General features: G+C 32.6%; 4 protein-coding genes across 4 annotated transcripts; all 4 read left to right on the top strand.

The window, feature by feature from the left end:
- Positions 3,514 to 5,966, top strand: LOC105171339 (mitochondrial import inner membrane translocase subunit TIM22-4). Its single transcript, XM_011092412.2, has 5 exons — positions 3,514 to 3,622; positions 4,337 to 4,507; positions 4,591 to 4,781; positions 4,879 to 4,951; positions 5,552 to 5,966. Exons 2-5 carry the CDS (start codon positions 4,345 to 4,347, stop codon positions 5,635 to 5,637), a joined length of 513 nt encoding a protein of 170 aa, XP_011090714.1. The 5' UTR covers positions 3,514 to 3,622; positions 4,337 to 4,344; the 3' UTR covers positions 5,638 to 5,966.
- Positions 7,764 to 10,518, top strand: LOC105171579 (primary amine oxidase). The gene is made up of 5 exons (XM_011092740.2): positions 7,764 to 8,665; positions 8,790 to 9,174; positions 9,244 to 9,357; positions 9,528 to 10,066; positions 10,164 to 10,518. Exons 1-5 carry the CDS (start codon positions 7,848 to 7,850, stop codon positions 10,372 to 10,374), a joined length of 2,067 nt encoding a protein of 688 aa, XP_011091042.2. The 5' UTR covers positions 7,764 to 7,847; the 3' UTR covers positions 10,375 to 10,518.
- LOC105171578 (primary amine oxidase 1) lies at positions 10,684 to 13,586 on the top strand. Its single transcript, XM_011092739.2, has 4 exons — positions 10,684 to 12,299; positions 12,371 to 12,484; positions 12,569 to 13,113; positions 13,320 to 13,586. Exons 1-4 carry the CDS (start codon positions 11,178 to 11,180, stop codon positions 13,477 to 13,479), a joined length of 1,941 nt encoding a protein of 646 aa, XP_011091041.1. The 5' UTR covers positions 10,684 to 11,177; the 3' UTR covers positions 13,480 to 13,586.
- Positions 17,492 to 20,384, top strand: LOC105171338 (thermospermine synthase ACAULIS5). The gene is made up of 10 exons (XM_011092411.2): positions 17,492 to 17,681; positions 17,970 to 18,036; positions 18,300 to 18,394; positions 18,560 to 18,662; positions 18,788 to 18,876; positions 19,139 to 19,295; positions 19,390 to 19,465; positions 19,567 to 19,625; positions 19,801 to 19,937; positions 20,098 to 20,384. The coding sequence occupies exons 1-10, from the start codon at positions 17,560 to 17,562 to the stop codon at positions 20,180 to 20,182; spliced, it is 990 nt and encodes a 329-aa protein (XP_011090713.1). The 5' UTR covers positions 17,492 to 17,559; the 3' UTR covers positions 20,183 to 20,384.

The raw sequence follows: 22,800 nt of genomic DNA, 5'->3' as shown, positions 1-22,800 counted from the left end.
AGATTAATTATGAAAAACACCCTACACTGAAATTGCATTTACCTCTATATTATTTAGGATTAATTATACTTAAAATTTTTTAATTACACTTATACCTCCTCCAAAAATTTTCAATTATACTTGACCTATTTTTATAGGATTTGAACAAAAATTATTGAAATTAGCAAAAAAAAAAAAAACTATATATATTTTTATTTTTGCCTCTCATTTAATATTTCCAAGTATATTTTTATACTTATAAAAAAATAAATGTACTATATATATATATACAAATATAGAGTGATGTTAACATCACTATATTTTTTTCTTGTAAATACAAAATTATTATATAGGAATATTAAATGAGGGGTAAAATAAAATATTTATATAATATTTTTGTTAACGTTAGCATTTTTCTCTCAAACTCTGAAGGGCCAAATTGCATATTATCCTCATGTGTTTTCAAAAGTCAGCCAAAAATTCTCTTGTATTTTAAAAATAGATATAAAAAACCCCCTTTGTTTTCTTAAATATAAAACACTTACCCCTCACTGTTAAATAAAGCTAACGTTGTTAACAAAATTATCAAAAAACCATTATGCCCTTATCAATTATATATTATTTTTTATTTTCATTATCGTTGGATTTTTTTTATTGCATAACAGCTGTAGGATTTAATCAATAAATTTCAATCGTTAAATGTAAATTATATATCGATTTTAATATGTATTATATCAATAATTATAAAATATAATATATTATTAAAATATAAGAAGTAATAAAATTCATCCATCCCTTGCTACCAGGCCCCCTCAGCCCTCCCCCTTCAACCCACCGCCCACCCCAACTCTCTTGCGCGGGGCCAATGCAGAGCGGGGCCATGGCGATGTCGCCCCCCAACCTGGGTGGTTTGGGCTAATGCCGTGGGCTTTGGGCGACGGCAACAGTTGTCTCGCCCGTTGCCCAATTTTTTTTATTTTTTTATAAATTTAAAAAATTAATTTAAGAAAAAATAAAATTTTAAAATGAAAATAAAAATAAAAATAAAAATTAATTTAAATATTTAAAATTTAAAAGTGAAAAAGGTATTTATATTTTTATTATAAATACATATCTCAGTAATTTAAATTTTAATTACTTATAATAAATAATTATTAAAATATTATTTTATTAAATATTAATTTTGATTAATTAATAAAATATTATATTTATTGTTCATTAATATTTACATTGATATAATATTTATAAATCTTATAGTTTGGGAAATTACGTATATCTTCCTGATTTTAACAGTCGTCCAACTAGTTCATTTCCGTCCTATTCAGCTTCTGGCTTCAGCCTCAGATTTGTGTTGCCTTTCGTCCTTCGCTTGCATCTAATAGCTTATAGGCTTCTTTCCTTGTTGCACTCATTCACTCCGGAAGTGACTACTTTACTTTTTTATACTAGCTATTTAAAAATCTACTTATCTTGCTTACCGCGATTACTGAAAGAACTGGCGATTTACTGCTGCTCTTTGTGTTTATTTACCTTAGGGTCCCCTATGCAAGCATCATAACTGGCATTATAAGACTGTCTATAGTGTAGGCCGTAGGATCTCTTTCATTCATTTCTTTTAGTGTCAAGTCAGAACAAGAGAGAAAGAAAGGTTTTTATTTGTCAACCAGCTAATCTTATGAAAAAATAAAAAAAAATTCAATAGATTTAAAGCTTCTTTTTTGGTAAATCAATTGCGAAATGTTTTTCTAGAATGCCCAATATCTGTTTTAAATCTTCTAGGCGAAAATGTTCAATTTTCATAAGATCTTCTTGACTGATATTCAAATCCAATAATGTATATATATTGGACCTTTTGAGGCAATTATAGACCCTGGGAGACAATTCGGATTGATCAATAAAAATCGATTTCAATGCTATTTTTTTTTATTTTTTTTGAGTTTATCCAATTTATTGTGAAAAGTAAAAGGGGATAAAGGAACCGCTTAGTCGCATTCAGGCTTTCATCCTATCTCTTATGGTGAACATACCAAAATACCTTTGTGGACTATAAATTATATTTTTTTATGGACTAAGAGGATAATGTTTTACAATTTTACTTTTTATCCACCTTTCTCGATAAAATTTTAATTTTTAAAAAAAAATCAACAAAGGCAAAATGGATAATTACAAATTTTCATTCAAAAGTTACATAATTTCATCAAACAATAGGGGATTAACGGTATTCAACACAACAAAAATGATATTTATAATTATGTCAATTTCAAGAGAACTTATTACAATTTATCCTAAATTATAAGCAAAAGAAAAGTCAGTAGCCAGGCTTGGGGATTAACCTATTAAGTAATGTGGATTATTATACTTAATAAAATAAGGCATATTAAATAATTAAAATGATAGGAAATATATATATATATACATTTATATAACCTTGTACTAGGGGTGATCAAAAAAATTAAACTCGTCAGAATCAAATCGAATCAAATCATTTTTCATAATTTATTTTTTAACCGTAATTCTAAACATGGAGTAAAATTGAACCACACTAGTGGTTTGATTTTAATTTTAGAACTTAAAAAAACCGTAAAAAATTGTACTAGTTAATTTTTTAATTTATATATATAATAATTTAATAAAATAATTCATTTTTTAAAAGAATTTCATGTTCGAATATATAATCCCAAAATTCATACCATAGATCCACATGCAAAGCCCATTTTGTAAAATTTATATTTGGGCTTTATAAAAAAAAAATATGTTTAATTTCTTAAGCCTATTCAAATTTTAAGGATATTTGATGATCGTTACAATTTTACATTCATTTTATCTCTCCTATTTTTTTTTTTTTGCCCTTTTCATCTTCTCTCTTTTCTTTCTTACCACATTTTTTATTACGTCATTTTGTTTTTTAATCTCTATTCGCTCTAAAAAATTGGCCCTTGGACTTTGTTGGATTAAGTTTTTCTTATTGGATTAATATATATGATATTGTATTTTAATTTATTTAAAGTTGTGGAGAGTATCGGTGGTTAATGGTGCATAATGTTGAATTTTCTTGCTTGCTACATACAAACACTTGTTTCATTTCTTGATTTTTGTTAGTTTTAATGTTATATTTTTATTGTAAGTATTAAAATCGCCAAAGCGCCCGAACCGCATAAAATCGCACCCATGATTTTGGTTTTAAAAGTGATAATTTAGAAAATTATTTTATAAAACCGTTAATGATAATTCAATTTAAAAATAATTTTAAAAAAATCAAAATCACAGCATGAGCACCCCTACATTGTACTATTTGAAAATAACCTCATTCATTCTATATACTCAAATTACCAAATAGAGGGGGGAAGTATAATTTCAATACTTTTTCTATTAAGTGTTTTAACGTTTTATTTCGAGTGGGAAAGCAATTGTAATTTATTTCAAATAGTAAGAGGTATATATGTAATTAGACAAAATTTGACGGGTGTTAATGTAAATTTAATTCCTTCATCAATTTTCTTTTTTCATTGCACACGTTCTAAAACCCTATTTTTTCTTTTTTCCTTTTTCTATTCCAAAAACCCCCAGTTTCATTTCTTTCGTTTTTCGTTTCAGCACCCACACATTCTAAAACCCTAGCGTCGAATCTACATCCAGTTCCAAGGTACATCTTTTCTTTTTTTTTTTTTTTTTGAAATTTCAATTTTTTTCGTATTCATATATGGTTAGGTGATTTCTTTCTTTCTTTCTTCTTCCTCTTCTTTGTATTTTTTTTTTTTTGGTGAACTTGGTGATTGAAGTTCATCCTATAGGTTCTAGTTTAAACCAAAATTCAGTAGGTTTAAGTTATGACATTGGTATTTGGAATAATTTTATTTGATGAGTATGGACTTGTTTTATTGATGCGACAGGATATATGAAGTAAAATAGCATTTCGTGGTTTGTGATTTCTAGATTGTTTATTCGGTCGAAATGGGATCTGTTTCATGCGGCTTAAGATGTTTGATCTTTTGTCAAGCTGTATTTTAGACTTGGAAGCAGAACGCTTAGATGTAAATTCATGTCTAGTACCCAATAAGACATCAGCATTGGGGGAATTTTGTGATTGGTTTATAAGGCTTTCCATATCCTACTATCACTTTTCAATGTACTGGCTAAGTATTTTGGGGCGGTCTAGTGCCTGAAAAATGCTGATGGCATTAGAAGTTTGATGCAGTTAATTATTTATGCTGAGCACTGCAAAATGCGTCCTTCTATCAGAGTATTAGAGCCTGATATATCAGAATTTTACAATGTGATGTGTCTTCCTTGTGCTGATGCTACACAACTGCTCCTTTTCTAATTCAATATTGTCTGCTAACCTACCACTTTTGCATAGACACCCTCATGAGTTCAAATCCGGATGGTGAGTTGCAGAATGCTTCTGCAAGCACACAAGATGCACCAAAGCCCCCAATTGAGCCTATCCACTTGCCTACAATAGAGGAAATCCGAGGCCAGGACATTTGGAATAATTGTGCTGTACGGAGCGTTGTCAGTGGAGTCATGGGTATTTATACAATCCCATGGCCATTGAAAATTGGAATGTTTTTGTTGGTTTGCATCTGTAAATTTAATTTTGCTAGTTTGCAGGAGGTGGATTGGGGTTGTTCATGGGATTGTTCCTTGGGGCTCTGGATAATCCGATAATGCAAGATGAAATGACTGGAAGACAACAGCTAGTTTACCAAGCAAAGCAGATGGGTAGAAGGAGCTGGAGTTCCTGCAAAGCCTTTGCCATTATGGGATTTATCTTCTCTGCTTCTGAATGCGTCATTGAGAAGGTTGCAGTATTTCCTTACCTAGAAATTTAATTATACGTTGACTCTGTTGAAAAATCTAGTAGAATCAAAAGTTTTAACTGTTGGTAACTTATTTAAGGCCCGGGCCAAGCACGATATTACAAATACGGTGGTTGCTGGGTGTGTAACTGGAGGTTCTATATCCGCTAGAGGTAATGTTTTAAATTTATTTTCAGCGATCAGTGTGTTGTAGCATGTAAGCAAAGTTATAAACCTGAAGTCGTCGTACTCGTCCAGAACATGAACAATCACTATATTTTGTCCCTTGGAGGATATGGTGAATGATGCACTCTCTCATTTTCTTAGCAATTAGCTTTTCCAACAATTACTGGATATGCTTTTGGAATTGAGTTGGATCAGTTGAGGTCCTTTCCGCTTTCCTGTTAACTACTGTGGTTAGCTCAGTCAATGCTCTCCTTTCATCAACTGTGATTTGTTCAAGAAAGAGAAGCTCCTGTACAATGTGTTAAGCAGGGGCTTTCCAGGTTCAGGAGGTGCAGGAGTATTTGATCTTAAATATATAATCCTTGTGCAGCATTTATCATGTTAGAGCAAGATTTTGTTTCCAAAGAATTGTTAGATTATCGGTTTTTGGTAGAGTGTAATTTCGGCAACATATTTGTCATTTTCAGATGATTTTGGTGAAGAACCTGGGTTTGCTGCTATATCAGATTTTTCTTGTACTGATCATATCATCATGGATATCCTGTTCTGAATCTTGCTGAATGAGTTCATTTTTGTGGTCTTTTCAGGTGGCCCAAAAGCAGCATGCGCTGGGTGTGCTGGTTTTGCTGCATTTTCAGTTGTGATAGAGAAATTCTTAGAAAGACATAGTTGAGGAACCAAATGCTCAATTGATTATCAGCATACAAACTTACTATGAAGTTGGGACATGGCAATACAACCAGAGATTTTATTCCAATATTTTGTTCAGATATAAAATATTGAACAATTTTGTCACCTCAATTTAGGGATGTAAAATGTACATCATGGGAGCTATTCAATTTGTAATAGACGTTTCAATGGCTGATCATAATCAGCCCTTTGAACCAAGGGAAGCTGAGTATTTAACATGACATTTTAGAACTGTTTAGTCCTAATAAACGAGCCACATCGATCCCTTCTGTAAGTATGAAAGTTGCACTGCTGGGAAGAGCTTGCTCGCTCTATGTGCTCTGCTGTGTTACGTGTTATTTTCAAAATTTCCTATTCCGATTTTAAGTATCATTACGGACAGTGGTGAAAACATGTCTAAAGTCAATTCTCACTTCCATAATCTCTAGTGGCATCAGATCCAGTGAAATTGAGATGCTCAGCTAGAGATGAATATTATATGTTGGCCGTAAGAAATTCTTGGGCTTTGAATCAGGATATTTAGGAAGAGCAGGTAACAAATTCTTGGGCTTTGAATCAGGATATTTAGGAAGAGCAAGTAAGAAATTCTTGGGCTTTGAATCAGGATACAATAAAACCTCTATAAATTAATAACATTAGGACTATGAAATTTTATTAATTTAGAGAGATATTAATTTATCGATAAATTAATATTTTATTACTTAAAAGAGACTTTTTAAGTTTAACAAATTTAGTACATATGTATTGAAAATAAATGAATTCATATATGTTTCATTGATTATATTCATGCATCAATAAATTCTTTGTAACTAATTAAATATATTCATGTATAATATCAATTCATTGTATACAATTAACTATTATATTCATAGACGGATGTTCATTTCATTGGAATTACTTAAATATACATATTTATATTAATTCATTGCACTTAAATAATTATTATAGTCAATTTAAATATATTCATGCATGATGAATGAAACATATACTATATGAATCTCAATATGAAAATAAAATAATTTATAACACCCAACTATGTCTTCTCATCTAAAAGGCATTACAAAATCATTCATAAATGGTCAAATGCGTAAAGCATTACAGACTTATATTTTAGCAAATTATCATAATATTTATAATTGTAATATTCATGAATTTTAATTTAGAGTTTTAATGGGACCTAATATTTATAAAAGAATTTTTCGAAAAATTATTATCTTATTATATTATCGAATTTGATGATTTTATTACAAAAGCTCAAGTCGGGATCGAAAAATTTTATTAGTTTAGAAAGTTTATTAATTTGTAGAGGTCCTACTGTATTTAGGAAGAGCAGGTAAGAAATTCTTGGGCTTTGAATCAGGATATATAGGAAGAACAGGTAAGAAATTCTTAGGCTTTGGATCAGGATATTTGGGAAGAGCAGGTAACAAATTATTGGGCTTTAAATCAGTATATTTAGGAAGAGCATAGATTTTCGAAATATTCTTTTGCCTTCCAGTATTTTTCTACTAGAAAGCATATAATACTTAGTTTTCACCATAATGAAAATTTATATTGAGAAGGGTGTTGTTAAGATAGATTGGGCGAAGAATAGAGTATAACATGGTTTATGTCTTCTGGGCTGCTATCTGTGATCTTTTGCCCGATTATGCAACTCTTTACGAATGTGGATACTGAAGTTGTAAGGTTTTGTAAAGTGCTTTCTTTTCATTTTCATCACAACTTATAATATTTGGCCAAACAAACATACATTTAAAAGTTTGAGAAAAAATTGATGCGCTGAGCAGAGGACAAATTCTCACAGCAGTAATATTTTTGTTAATATATCTATATACGTTCTTCACGAAACAAAACCTGCTATACAAAATCAACTTTTCTTGGGGCTAACTATCAGAAATTTCAACCTCTCCTCCAGAAATTTAATCAAACCAAACATAATCTAACTTCTGAGATATAAGTAGACTTTAAATTCCGCTATGTTTATTAATCCATCTCAATCAAGCAAAGACAACAAGGCCCCACATAAAATTGCAAGTCCTGATTTCTTATCCTCTATATAATTAATCATACAGTAGAAATGACATATTGTTGCGCTTTTTAGAAACCATCTCACGTTGGTATCTAACCTTGTTTTCTTCTCGTTGTCTTGAAAAACGACCTGCGTGATCTCCAATGGTTCGCTCATAAAGGCCGATGACTGCCAAAATCTTGAGTATCCTAGAAGTGGAACTCACACCTCAGAGCAAAACCATGCTACTTTCAACTCTCAAAAATCTCTTATTCTTCCTTATTTTTTTGATTTCCCCAATTATTACAACCCAAGATTACCACCCACTAAACCCTCTTACTCCATCTGAACTTATTCAAGTTCAGACAATTGTCAAGAACCACTTTTCCAGCCCTTACCACAGTGTAAGTTTCCACTATGTAGGCTTAGATGAACCAGAGAAATCCATAATCCTATTATGGCAATCGAATCTTGATCATACCCCACCTCGTCGTGCATTTGTCATAGCCCGTTTTGATCAGAAAAGCCATGAACTCATTGTTGACTTATTGACTAACTCCATTGTATTGGATAGAGTGTATGATGGACATGGCTACCCAATTCAGAACTTTCAAGAGGAGAAAGCTGCTAGTGAGCTAGCATACTCGTATGCTCCGTTCATAGCATCGATTATGAGAAGACGGCTTAAGTTAGAGGAAGTGCTTTGTATGAGTTTTACTGTTGGATGGTTTGGGGAAGAAACGAGTAGAAGAATAGTTAGAGTTATGTGCTACTACTTGGACGGCACCGTCAACTTTTACATGAGGCCTATTGAGGGTATCACAGTGACTGTTGATCTTGATGAGATGAAAATCATAGGGTATCGGGATCGGATAATGGTTCCGGTGCCTAAATCTGATGGAACAGAGTACAGAGGATCAATGCAGAGTGCACCACCAGATTCAACTCTGAAGGGCTCAGCTAGTCTAGAACCAAGTTTTAAATTGGAAGGACATGTACTGAGGTATCGCAAGAAGAGTGTGTGTGTTTTTGTTTAATGGGATCATTAGGAACAAATTCTTGAATATATTAAGTCATTGATTACTATAAATGGTTCATTTGTTATTACTGCATCTATATGTTCTCAGGTGGGAAGATTGGGTTCTCCATCTATCATTTGACATGAGAGCTGGCCTGATCATATCACTGGCCTCTATCTATGATCCCGAGAAGAACGAATACCGTAGAGTATTGTACAGAGGATTTATATCAGAACTCTTTGTTCCTTACATGGATTTAACTGAGGAGTGGTACTACAGGACCTTCTTTGATGCTGGTGAAAATGGATTTGGACTTTGTGCAGTGCCACTTGTACCATTGAAGGACTGCCCTGAAAACGCAGTTTTCATGGACGGCTACTTCACTTCACAAGATGGAACTCCTGGATATATACCGAACGTCTTCTGTATATTTGAAAGACAAGCAGGAAACGTAATGTGGCGCCACACTGAATTGGGAATCCCAGGCCAAATGGTTAGTACTACTAAGTGGCAGTGATAGTTTTCTGAGTTTTCCTTTGACTTGTGTTTGATTTTTGTGTAGGTAACTGAAGTCAGACCAGAGACGACCCTCGTTGTGAGAATGGTATCCACTGTGGGGAATTATGACTACATTGTGGATTGGGAATTCAAGCAAACTGGTACCATTAAAGTTACTGTAAGTAACTTGTTAAAGTTATTGTGAACTTGATTTTGTACAAGGTAACTTTTAGTCTAATGTCTCTAGTTTCAAAACATATGTGTACATGTAACTTAAAGAATCACGCAATTAAAATGTAGATCAAGTTTCTTGTGCTCCCTTTGAATTGAATTTCGTTACAACGACAGGTTGGGATGACCGGTCTGCTTGAAGTGAGGGGATCAATGTACACACACAAGGACCAGATACAAGAGGAAGTATACGGCACTATATTAGCAGAAAACACAATTGGCGCCCACCACGATCACTTCCTAATTTTCAGTCTCGATTTAGATGTGGATGGAGATGCTAATTCCTTCGTCAAGTCTAACCTGGAAACGTCCCGTGTGAATGGAGACATTTCACCAAGGAAAAGCTACTGGAGAGTTAGTAGTGAAACAGCCAAAACTGAGTCTGATGCAAGAATTCAGCTTGGTTCAGGAGCGACTGAGTTGTTAGTTGTGAACCCGAATAAGAAAACTAAGGTGGGAAACCACGTGGGGTACCGTTTGTTCCCCGGATCAGCGGCCCGTCCCCTGTTGTCAGACGATGAATATGCCCAAATTCGTGGAGCATTTACCAAGTATAATGTGTGGGTTACACCGTATAACAAGACTGAGAAATGGGCTGGAGGGTTGTATGCTGATCAAAGCCGTGGGGATGATAATTTGGCTTCCTGGAGTCTTAGGTAGTTTTGCACTAAATAAATTGATATAACTGTTGAAATGGTATCCAAGATCAGATTTTGAGGAGGATAGCTAATTTTGTATTTTCTTCTCATGCAGGAACAGGGATATCGAGAACAAAGACATTGTGTTATGGTACACAGTAGGCTTTCACCACGTACCCTGCCAGGAAGATTTTCCTGTCATGCCGACACTGACTGAATCATTTGAGCTCCGACCCACCAATTTTTTTGAGCATAATCCCATGCTCATAGAAAGACAACATAAAGAAATCATTAGTCCTGCTAAATATAACGTTTCGAGTCAATAAAGGTTTCATTTTGGCTGTTTCTTAGACCAGTGACTTTCCGTTTTGTTCTGTAATAATATGAAACGCATGGCTGTATCAAGGACTTATTTGTTTGAACTTTGAATGTTAATCTGGAATAGGAAGCCTGTCACACTTCGAAGCCAAGCAGAGGTAATGGTTCTTGATCTTTTTCTGTTAACCCAAACAGGGAAAATGAACTCTATACTGAAAATATTGGATTTTTCACCTGGATAAGGTTGAGAAATAACTCTGTTTCAATAGTTTAGAGGGCCTTTCCTTAGAATCCAATGGACATTTCCAAGTTCTTTTTCCCAAAGGTATCTTGAGTACAAAGTACTTTTCTACATCAAAAAGTGATCTCTTAAAAACAAAGGGATCCCGTGAAATGGTGGGATTTCATTTAGTGGCTGCTCTGATTTATTAAAACCGGCAGCCGCAGACATGAAGCGTAAAGAACAACTAGTTCTTGATAAGTATTTCATAAAGCTCAAATCAAGTATTCTTAGCCCTCAAAGCAAGTAAAAAACAAGAAACTTGCCAACTAATCAACATTAATTGTGCCAGACTATTTATTGCCTTCTTCCAAAGAAAAGCTGACATGTAGTAACATGGGATATGAAGATTTCTGCCAATAGAGATGAGGAAGATTCAATCCCATATGGGCTATAATGATCAGTCAACAAAGGTAACAGAATAAAGAACAACTTATCCTTGATCATATATATGACCACAGTGGTTCATTCTTGAAGCACAAATTTTGAGTCATTTCTGATGTGCTAACAGTTCTTGATACCTCAGCTTCGATGACAGTTCCACTTTTAGTTCTTTCTGCACTTTTTCTTTCATTAAACTCGAGAGTCCTATGTCACCCGTTAGATCCTCTTACTCCTGAAGAGATCAATAGAATTAAGCTCACTATCCAGAAATCTCACTTTGGTTCCTTTTCTAATCTAACCTTTCATTTTGTTGACCTTGAGGAGCCAGACAAACATCATGTCCTCAAGTGGCTGTCTTCAGACAAACATAATGGCCTGTTTCCTAGCCGTCAAGCCCGGGTAGTAATTCGAGTTAATGGTGAGACACATGAACTCGTTGTAGACTTGATCACTGGTTTAATCGTGTCAGATAAAGTTTACAGAGGCCACGGATATCCTCCATTCACATTTAATGAGCTTCTTCGAGCCAGCAGGTTCCCCTTGAAGTATCCTCAGTTTCAAGATTCAATTTCAAGACGAGGGCTTAACTTATCAGAAGTCACTTGCCTACCACTGACAACAGGTTGGTTTGGAGAAACAGTAACAAGAAGAGTTATAAGAGCTACATGTTTTTACAGAGGTGGTACATCTAACATTTGGGCTAGGCCTATCGAGGGCATAAGTTTGCTAATCGATGTCGAGGCAATGCAAGTGATCAAGTACGTGGATCGGTTGAATGCCCCGTTGCCAAAAGCTGAAGGCACAGATTTCCAAAGCCAGAGGCCTAATTCGGTCTTCTGTAACGAAAACAACTCCAAGATAACTATAAGAAAACATGAAGTTAGATGGGCTAACTGGGAGTTTCACGTTGCATTCGATGCACGAGCAGGGCTGATCATATCCACGGCTTCGATCTTTGATAACATCAAAAACAAGTTTCGACGTGTGCTCTATAGGGGGCATGTATCAGAAACATTTGTTCCCTATATGGACCCTACTCCTGAATGGTACTATCGAACTTTCATGGACGTGGGAGAGTTTGGTTTTGGACGTTCTGCGAATACCCTTGTTCCCCTTATAGACTGTCCAGGTAATGCTGTGTATATGGATGGTTACATGGCAGGAGCTGATGGACAAGCACAAAAAGTCCCACAGGCGATCTGCATGTTTGAGTCATATGCTGGAAACATTGCTTGGAGGCACACAGAAATCGGTGTACCTGAAAAAGTGGTATAAACACATTGTTAACTCATACGACTTTCAGAACACTTTGCACTAAATTGAATTACTTGGCTTTGCAGATAACAAGTGGAGAGGCAGAGGTTAATTTGGTGGTCAGAATGGTGGCTACTGTTGGAAACTATGACTACATACTTGATTGGGAGTTCAAGAAGAGTGGTTCAATCAAAATAGGAGTAAGAACTGCTTTAAACAGTACATAGAAGCAAACATAAACATTGGAATAGTAACTGTTGACTATGATGTCTTTGCTATGGCAGGTAAGTTTATCAGGTGTGCTAGAGATGAAGGCTACAGAATACACGAGTACTGATCAAACAACTAGTGATCACATTTATGGAACACTTGTGGCAGAAAACTCCGTTGCAGGGAACCATGATCACTTTCTAACATACTACCTAGACCTAGATGTTGATGGTACTGACAACTCACTAGTTAAGGCCAAACTGAAGACTTCTAGGACACAGCCCACCAACGTTTCGCCTAGGAAGAGTTACTGGAAAGTTGTTAAAGAAACGGTGAAAACGGAAGGCGAAGCTAGGATTCAAATGGGATTGGAACCTGTGGAGCTACTGATCACTAATCCTAATAAGAAGACAAAGATTGGTAACAATGTAGGTTACCGGTTGATCACCGGGCAGCCGGCTATTTCTCTGCTAGCTGATGATGACTACCCACAGATGAGGGCAGCTTACACCAAGTACCAAGTGTGGGTGACTTGTTATAACAAAACAGAGAGGTGGGCTGGAGGCTTTTATGCTGATAGGAGCCATGGAGATGATGGTTTAGCTATTTGGGGCCATAGGTAAGTTTAAATACGAAACCTCTATTGTATGTTAGATAGAAGAAATAATTACATAAATCATCCCTGACCATCCGGTTCTCTCGGACGGAGTCTAAAACATGACTGTAGGGGTGCGGTTAGGCCCAAAAGTATAGATTATTTCATAATGTGCATAAATTTTAGGGACTTAACTGAAAATGATTGTAAATATTGTTGACATGGTGCAGGAATAGGGCAATTGAGAACAAGGACCTGGTGCTGTGGTATACGGTTGGTTTTCATCACAGCCCTCAGCAAGAAGATTTTCCAGTTATGCCTACTCTGTATGATGGTTTTGAGCTGAGGCCAGCTAATTTTTTTGAGAAAAATCCCTTGCTGCAACATTAAGTCTCATAATTTTCAATACATGCAGCAGACATTGTACCCTTTTCACTTGAGATAATTTTCATCTTGATTTTAGGAGAATTTAAGGCATATCTGTCACAGCATCCTAGCCCTTGATTTTACTACTTATGTTCAAATCATAAATATAATTTAGGGTAGATTAAAATGGGCTCTTCTAAAATTTGCTATTATTTCTTATTATTTGAAAAATTACAAATATCCTCCTGGTATAAACAACTGTTTAACAAATAAATATCCTTTCATGATCATTGATTGTAAGGGATATTTGTTAGATAGTTGTTAATTTTAAAAGTATTTATAATTTTTCAAATAATAAAAATATATTTATAACTATAATTATAACAAATTTCGTAGTAACTTGTTGTAATTTATCTTATATTTTAATGTTGGGTTCTTATTGAGCAACTAATGTTAATGTGGACACTTGTGAAGAGTGTTTTTGTTAACTGAGCCTTGTGGAATTAGACTTTTAAGTCCATTACATTATGTACTCGACTTGGACAAAAGAATTGACTTCACAAACAGACCCACCCCATAATAAAACCCCATAGTCTTATAAGTTAAAAGTTAAAAATATTAACCAAATTAAAAATAAATAAGCTTTACCACACATATTTACCTTGGGTTAAATGCAATTTTTATTCCTTTGTGTTATGTGAAATAAGTAAATATTTTCTTGTGGAAAAAGAATGAGCAAATTGCCCTTCCGTATTTCAAAAAATGAAGCAAATTACCTCTATCAATAGGTTAGATAGAGTGCTAATTTACTTCATTTTTTAAAACACGAAAGATCATTTGGTGTTTTATTTTTTATAAGGGATTTTTTTGGTCAAATTTTTTTCAAATTTTAGGAGTTCAAGTTGAAGATGGGCCGAACAAGACTTGAACTTGCGTCAACTAAATAATTTCTATTACTAATACAACTTATGCAATGTTGATAGGATGTGATGTATTTTTTATTAGAAGAAATAGGATAAATTACGATGGGTTATCCTGATTTTGTTGTAATTATAATTATTTTTTTATTATTTAAAAAATTATAAGTATCTTTTTGAAATTAACAATCGTCTAGCAAATTTTTTTTATAATAGTTCATTATGAGGGTATTTGTTAGACGACTGTTAATTTTAAAAGAATATTTAAATTTTTTTAAATAATAAAAATATATATAATTATGATAAATATCAATAAAACCGTAAAATTTTGTACAAAAAAAAATCTGAAAATCAGGAGAAAAATTTGAGTTATGGGACCATGCATATAGGAACATCATCATTTTTAACATATATTAGGTAGGTAAGTCCGTCATCATTCCTCAGCATCACAACCATACTCCTACATCTTTATATATATATATAACTCATCAAAAACACACACACACACACACTATCATATGTGGATATCATGCTTTGTATTATTAGTGCCACTCATGGCCCTTGTCCATGCATCATCATGCATGTCATGTATCTGTCTCATCATGCTGATGTACATTTGACATCAGAATTTAGAGCCATGCCTAAGAAAGAGGGTCCCTTCAGCCCATAAAAGTGGTGACACCGGATACATCATCAATTCAAATGTGCCCAATCAAACCAAAAAGACCATAACAAAATAAAATATCATCATCATCATCATATTATAAACACACACATATATATATATATATAATTCATAGATATATTGTCAACCATGCCATGCACATAATGATGCATGTTCGTGTCTATAACTTCATTTCATTAAGATATCGCATGCATTATAATTCCACATTTACATGAAATAAAATTGATTAAATTTTATAAATGGACTTAACTTTTCAAAAAAATTAATAAATAAAAAGTGCAAACATATAAATGGAACCTCTTACTTAGATTTACATTAGAAAAGAATATTAATAGTTAAATAAGATATTATCAATAATTGTATTTAGAAAGTCAATTTAAATAGTAGTCTACTTCAATTAATAGTAATTTTGGTCTACTATAGTAATAGTTATTGGTTAGTTATACATATTAATATTGATAATTATTTTATATATACTAATTATTAATAATTAAAATTTATTATGTATTTACAAATATATATAAATTTTCGTATAAAAATAAAAATATATTTGAATTAGTTGATAAAATTGTATTTTATATTGAATTATGATATTAAATTTATATATTTTTAAGGAGAATATATATAAACAAATATATTTTCATTATAATTAGTATTTTAAAAATTGAAAAGGAAACATAAATATTTATATAAATATAATTAGTTGGGGGTAGTGATGGATGGTGATGGTGACGGTGATGATTGAGTGCGCCTGCCTTAGCACGCCGTTTATAATCTTTTGATAGCAAGAGAATATGAATGATGAAGTCCACTGCACGCTTCTCTCTCTCTCTTCCCAACCAAGATTTTTGCACAAGTTTCTGAAGAAAGAAAGAAGAACCCTAAATTGAGGTGCATGTTTTGATCCCATCATCATCATCTCCCTCCCTCCCTCCCTAATATCTGCTGCTTTTCTGTGTGCATGATCATGGTTATTTCTGTGTGACACAAGAAGATAGTGAGTGTATCACCTTCATCATGCTCCCTTTCTCCACATGCTCCCCTTTTTAAATTCCTTACGTGTCAACATTCGGTTCGTCCGCTTCTTGGAGGAGCACCATGCACTTCATCATCCAATCCAGTCCTCACTATTATTATTACACAGCTAGCTCCCAAGCAAAATGGTAATAATTAATACTAATTAATTTATCATATTTATATATAGTTATTATCACTGTTAAATTTATTAAAATCATTACTATGTTGTAGATTAATTAATCATTTTCTTTTTCTTGTATTTTACATTTCTTGGGTTGAACAAATAATTAACTTTGTCCACAAAGAAATTAGATTGAATTTTCTATTACAAATTATATTGTATATTTTTTTATTTTATTTAATATATACTCATTACGTGTATAATATTTTTTTTAAATAAAATAAAATAGAATAATATTTGTGCACTTAATGTGTATATATATGTTAAAATAGAATAAAAGATATATAAACTTATAATAGAAAATTCAAGCCCGGAAAAAAAAAAGTTATGCATATATAGAAATATAGTACTCATTTTCTATAAAATTGATGTGTAACTCATACTATGTACGGATTTAATTCTAATTATGATTAACATTATATTTTTATAGGAGATATGTAATGGTAAACCATAAATATATGTGGATAGTTGTAATAAAAAGAAGGGATAAATAAATTTCCTGAATTTTGGTGCAATTACATGTAGGTTTTTTGTAATTTGAAAAATTACATCTAACAAATAAGTCCCTATATTGGTTAAATTCACTAAATTATATTAAAAAAAAAATTGGTTGAAAATTGATATTTACCCTTTATTGAATTAAAACTGACTTATTACATGTTAAATAATTTTTTTTGGACTAAATTACCTTTATAATGATGAAGATATACCTCCTTATATATATTAACGCGTGAAAACGTACAAAAGTTATTTTATCATAAAAATATTTATTTTACCTGTTATAAAGTAATAAATCAATTGGGTAATAAATAAAGATTTTTTTTTAATTTTTTTTAATATTTACAAATTTAATAAATTTAATCAAAAAAAATTTATTTATTAGATGAAAATAATCCTTAAAAACCTATGTTATATACAATTACACCACAGCGTAAGTGGGGAGAGCGTAATATCCCTAAAGAGAAAGAGAAGGAAGGCACGCCCACGCGAGCAAATCAACCTTAGAACCCGCAGCCTGTGCCATGTTTTTATATAGATTGGATTGGATACGAGTTGCGAAAATCCATGAAGATTTTGGTGCCTATTTTAATTCCCCTTTCCAGCAATCAAAATCACCCACTTCTTCTACACAATTCTGACCTACCTACAGCCTACATCCATCCTCTCGCTCTTCTTGCATCCCCCCCCCTCCCCCCACCCCTCCTCTGTCTCTATATATACATACATCCATTCCCATCTTCTTTAGTTCTGTATCTCTCTCTCTCTCTCTCTCTCTCTCTCTAGAATCTCGAGGTGTGAAAGATATGGGTGATATTTCAATCTCGAATGGTGATCATCATGCTGCTGCTGTGGGAGTTCAGAGAAAGAGCTGTTGGTATGAGGAAGAGATTGAAGAGAACTTGAGGTGGTGCTTTGCTCTCAAGAGGTACACTACATACAGCAGATCCTTCACTTAAGTCTCTACATATGATTTTAGTATGTTTGTCGGAATATATACTAAAGTTGAAGCTGATCTCCATCTGCAGCCTGCTGTTTTTATTTGTTTATGAATGATAGGTTTACTACTTTATAGTTGTTGACAAGTAGGGAAGCTTCTGTACTACTTTTTTCAAGTCTTGTCCATGAAAAGTTGAGACATATATGCAAGAGAAAGTTGTTCAACAAAGCAGCAGAAATATAAAATATTAATTTATTTATTTGTCTTTGTTTTCAGCATTTTGCACACAGGTGCCTCTCAGTACCAGGACATTCAGCTCTTGGACACTAAGCCTTTTGGAAAGGTACCTACAACATACCATCAAATACAACTCAACACTTTTACAATATTTAATTACATCAAATAAGCCAACAACCCCTAACTTAATTGCTCCTATTACGTACCATAGTATTATTATATATTGGTTAGTCACACACATTTGATATTAATAATTGATTGTTGATAATTGAAATTTATGATGTAAAATGTAGGCCATTCACATTGAATTACAACAAACAAGAAATTACTAATATTATATGATTAATTATTCTGATCATAATATTTCAGGCTCTTGTAATTGATGGAAAGCTTCAGAGCGCAGAGATAGATGAGTTCATCTACCATGAGTCCCTTGTCCATCCTGCACTTTTAAATCATCCAAGGTATTTTCTGTCATTCCTTATTGATTATCATTATAAGATATATATATATATATATATTATTATAATAATAATAATATTCATTTCACTATTATATTTATTAGTTTCTATAATAATCCCATCTAATTTAATTTATTACTGATTGATATGTGGATGTAAAATTTTCAGTCCAAAAACCATTTTCATCATGGGGGGAGGTGAAGGCTGCAAGAGAAGAGAAATACTCAGACACTGGGCAGTGGAAAAGGTCATAATGTGTGATATTGATGAGGTATTTCCTATTTATTTGTTTTAATTTCCTCTCTCTCTCTCTCTATATATATATATATATATGTTCTGCTTAATTAATTTATATAATAATTAACTAATTATTTTGATTAAAATATAATAATGCAGGAAGTGGTTGATTTCTGCAAATCACATTTAGTGGTTAACAAGGAAGCCTTTTACGATCCTAGACTGGAGCTCATAATCAATGATGCCAGGTTATTTCCAATTCCATGAAATATTATTACTTTTTTGGATTAATTACATTTAAACCCTCTCTTAAAATGTGAAATTATACTTTCTTTCAATTTTTTTTGAAATAACACTTATACCCCTTCAAAAATCATCGGTTTACACTAAACCCATTTCCGTTGTGATTTAGAAAAAAAATATTGAAGACAAAAAATAAAAACTACTAAATTTTCTATTTTGCCGGCCTTTAACATTTTCAAGTATATTTTTGTACTTGAAATTGATCAGGGCTGAACTGGAAAGGAGGGAAGAGGTATATGATGTGATCATAGGAGACCTGGCAGATCCAATTGAAGGAGGGCCATGCTACCAACTCTACACCAAATCCTTCTATGAATTCGTAGTGAAGCCCAGGCTCAAGCATGGGGGCATTTTTGTCACACAGGTCTCTGTCTGTGTGTCATTTATTCATTTAAATTTTTACTATATATACTCGGATGATCCTCCAGCTGCTAATGAATAATTGTTCAATAATTCAGGCAGGGCCAGCTGGGATTTTCAGCCATACAGAGGTGTTTTCTTGCATCTACAACACTCTCAGACAGGTCTTCAAATGTAAGTTTACTTACATCATGAATAAATTAAGAAAGACAGGAAAAAGGGTTTCTTATTATTCACCGGATAATTGATTATTCTTTTGGGGATTACTTGTGCAGATGTTGTGCCATATTCAGCTCATATTCCTTCCTATGCTGACACTTGGGGATGGGTCATGGTATCATCTTTTTTGGGCACTTTCCTTATACTTTTGATTCTAATTTGTACCATATGTAACATGAAAATTTACTTTTTATTACAAATTCATACTCCATTTTGCGTTGTATTTTTTAAGGTTTACATAATCTATTTATTAGAAAAGAGAATGCTAACAAGGAATCCTATGATGACAGGCATCAGATTCACCGTTCACGCTGAGTGCTGATGAACTAGACCTCAGAATCAAGCAGAGGATCAAAGGGGAGAACAGATACCTAGATGGCAAAACATTTACATCATCCTCTACCTTGAGCAAAGCTGTTCGAAAATCGTGAGCCCATATCCATATATTCTTTGTTAACTCACGCAACCATTCAAATTTGAATTCGTAGAAATCTTGAGCCCGAGCTGTTGGGTTGTCTCCTCATGAATATAATTCTGCATGGCCTCATTGCCAGTGATATTTAACACGGTTTGTTGATCTATCGCAGGTTAGACAACGAGACACACGTCTATACCGAAGGAAATGCAAGGTTCATTTATGGGCATGGGAGCGCATACAAGCAGCAGCATTGAGCATTACAAGAGTACTGGATTGTTGCTCTTATCCAAGAAAAGTGAAAATAGTACAACTAAAAAAAGAAAGAAGAGAAAATTTTAAGATTAAGAAACTGCTTGTCTTTGTCTACTTTTTGTGTTGGTTGCTTAATTATGTAGTTACCTTAAAGAGATTATGTAATGTAATGTAATGTAATGGAATGGATCTTTCTTTCATTAATGTCTTTGTCTGCTACCAACCACTCTACCAAGAACAGTACTATTCATGATGCAAATGGACTTCTTGTGTGTCCAATTATATGTTCTGATCAGCTTCATTGTTACGTGTTAAAATCAGTAAGCACGAAAACAGAGTAGTGGGCTTTTATAAATATATAGTTGAGTTTCATATTGTGTTGGGCTGGAGCTGTGTATGTATGTATAATAGATTCAACTCTGCTAATAATTATTACGAACTGGGCTCTCAATTCTTCAACTGCCAATTTATACAATATTCAGAGAAAAAAAAATGTAAACAATCTCATGTGGTATTGCAATGATCAAATTACCCCTTGTCTAATGAAGGGAAGTAAATGCAGATCACCCAAAAATCAGTATTTATTTCGGGTTGAGGCATATTCTCAGGGACTGACAAAAAAAAAAAAAAAGTAAATACCAAATTAATAAGGACTATAAGTGATATATCCTAATTAATCATATGAAGTAAAGGTCACCTAGAAGAATATGTGAACATGCTGGTGGCCACTCAACCTTATGAACGACAAATCATTTTGATAATTGTTCTGAGTCACAGTGGGAATATCAACTATTAATATTGGTATGATACATAAATGTTGTTAGGTGATGAGGGTAATAAAAATTGTTTTCCCTGTACAGCTTTACAGACCAAAGTAAGATGAAAGAAATTTCATTTTGCACACGTTTTGCACGCTTTTATAAAAAACAAAATGACAACTTGTTGGAGCAATATATATGTGGAGTCACATCGCGTTTTTGCGACGACTTATGTAAGACGTTTAAATATTATGTTTAACATAATTACCACAATTTTAGAAACATTATTAAAAACATGTAACAATGAACATTAACGTACAAGTGATCAGGCGGGACACAAATTTAACTTCTTATCAGTTTCAGATATATATGCCTGTTTGTTTTAAGTTTTTAATTTTTAAAATAGTAATTAAAGTGAACCACATTATTTGTTTATACATATTTTTTGGAAATATATGTAACATAAAATATAATTTTATTAATTAATTCAAATATATTCTTATTTCATACAAAAATATTAAAATATATATTCTTCGCTGAAAATAAAAACACGAACAAGGAGGCAAAATTTTCAGTTGTACATAACTACTGTCCTAACAAAATAATCTCCCTTTAACTTTGGAGGAAAAATGTTTACATCAAATAAATGTTCAACCATCTTGCATTGCATATTTGATTTGCAACTCTTTTGCTGTGTATGAAAAAGAACAACTAGAGTAAAATTTTATTTATTTCATTCTGATTTGTAAGTTGAGAATGGTGTTGGTATTATGAAAATACTATAAATTGTTACTTTTGTCGTGTTCACCGATGAGGATTACTATGAAGGATATTTAAAAAGAAAAAATACCCCTTTTATTTAGGATATAAAATTTTAAAACAAGCTTTGATAGTTTGAAGGTGGAGATTTTGAAACGTGAATTTATACAATAAGGTATACTATTTCTTAGAGAGTGTATTTTTATTTTACCTCAATTTGTCATTCGAACTAACTTAAGTTTTGGAAAATCTTAGCTTGATATATTTCAATAAACCTTCGATTTTTCATATTTCAAAAGCTGTTTAGAGTTTGACTACCTTAAAAAATCTACACAACCTCGACTCAAATCATACTCTCTTATGAGGGAAATTACATTTTTTTTTCCTGTAACTTAGAATTTTTTTTTTCACTTTTGGTCCCATTGATTACGGGATTGTCACTTTTGGTCCCCTAATTTTAAAAAAGTAGCAGTTTTTGCCCATGACATCTTCCCGTTACATGTTTAACGAAAAATGCCCGTGATCGTTAGGTGTTTGAGATAAAAAATGCTACTTTTTTAAAGCTACAGGATAAAAAATGAAAATCTTTTAGACTTATAAGATTTTAACTGACACATGCTAAGCATGTATCATTTTTCGTTAGAAAATATAACGAAAATGTGTCATATGACCAAAAGTGCTGCTTTTAAAAAGTTATAGAATCAAATTCCATAACCAACGAAATCAAACATGAAAAAGTCCTAAATTACAAGACGAAAAATGTGGTTTCCCCCTCTTTTATGTAAGCATTTTCATGTTGTCAAATTTCATTCATGTGAGATTAGTTTCTTACAAGATTTCCATGTCAAAATATAAATATTACTTAAATACATCATAAAATTTTAAATTAAAACGTACATCAAAATAGAAATAAGGAACACAATAATCACATCTCACAATTTGATTTGAAACAATAAATTATTATTAATTGAAATAATAATATTTATTATGTAATAGAACAATAATAATATTTATTATGTAATCTTTAAAATCTTTTAATTTTAATTTAACCAACTAAATTATACGTTATTGGCCCTCATAATCACATATTTAACGTCCAAATT

The sequence above is a fragment of the Sesamum indicum genome, linkage group LG10 (assembly GCF_000512975.1).
Source record: "Sesamum indicum cultivar Zhongzhi No. 13 linkage group LG10, S_indicum_v1.0, whole genome shotgun sequence".
NCBI lineage: Eukaryota > Viridiplantae > Streptophyta > Magnoliopsida > Lamiales > Pedaliaceae > Sesamum > Sesamum indicum.
The sequence above is the reverse complement of the archived record's forward strand: the minus strand, read 5'-3'. Positions and strand labels throughout refer to the sequence as shown.

Excerpts from the sequence above, each read along its gene's own strand:
- LOC105171578 (XM_011092739.2), top strand. The coding sequence starts at position 11,178 with ATGACAGTTCCACTTTTAGTTCTTTCTGCACTTTTTCTTTCATTAAAC. Across the intron at positions 12,485-12,568 it reads GTGGTTCAATCAAAATAGGA|GTAAGTTTATCAGGTGTGCT; the intron begins GTAAGAACTGCT and ends TTGCTATGGCAG. Across the intron at positions 13,114-13,319 it reads TTAGCTATTTGGGGCCATAG|GAATAGGGCAATTGAGAACA; the intron begins GTAAGTTTAAAT and ends GACATGGTGCAG.
- LOC105171339 (XM_011092412.2), top strand. The coding sequence starts at position 4,345 with ATGAGTTCAAATCCGGATGGTGAGTTGCAGAATGCTTCTGCAAGCACA. Across the intron at positions 4,508-4,590 it reads CGTTGTCAGTGGAGTCATGG|GAGGTGGATTGGGGTTGTTC; the intron begins GTATTTATACAA and ends GCTAGTTTGCAG. Across the intron at positions 4,952-5,551 it reads AGGTTCTATATCCGCTAGAG|GTGGCCCAAAAGCAGCATGC; the intron begins GTAATGTTTTAA and ends TGGTCTTTTCAG.
- LOC105171338 (XM_011092411.2), top strand. The coding sequence starts at position 17,560 with ATGGGTGATATTTCAATCTCGAATGGTGATCATCATGCTGCTGCTGTG. Across the intron at positions 18,877-19,138 it reads CTCATAATCAATGATGCCAG|GGCTGAACTGGAAAGGAGGG; the intron begins GTTATTTCCAAT and ends GAAATTGATCAG. Across the intron at positions 19,626-19,800 it reads ACACTTGGGGATGGGTCATG|GCATCAGATTCACCGTTCAC; the intron begins GTATCATCTTTT and ends CTATGATGACAG.
- LOC105171579 (XM_011092740.2), top strand. The coding sequence starts at position 7,848 with ATGACTGCCAAAATCTTGAGTATCCTAGAAGTGGAACTCACACCTCAG. Across the intron at positions 9,175-9,243 it reads TGGGAATCCCAGGCCAAATG|GTAACTGAAGTCAGACCAGA; the intron begins GTTAGTACTACT and ends ATTTTTGTGTAG. Across the intron at positions 10,067-10,163 it reads TTGGCTTCCTGGAGTCTTAG|GAACAGGGATATCGAGAACA; the intron begins GTAGTTTTGCAC and ends CTTCTCATGCAG.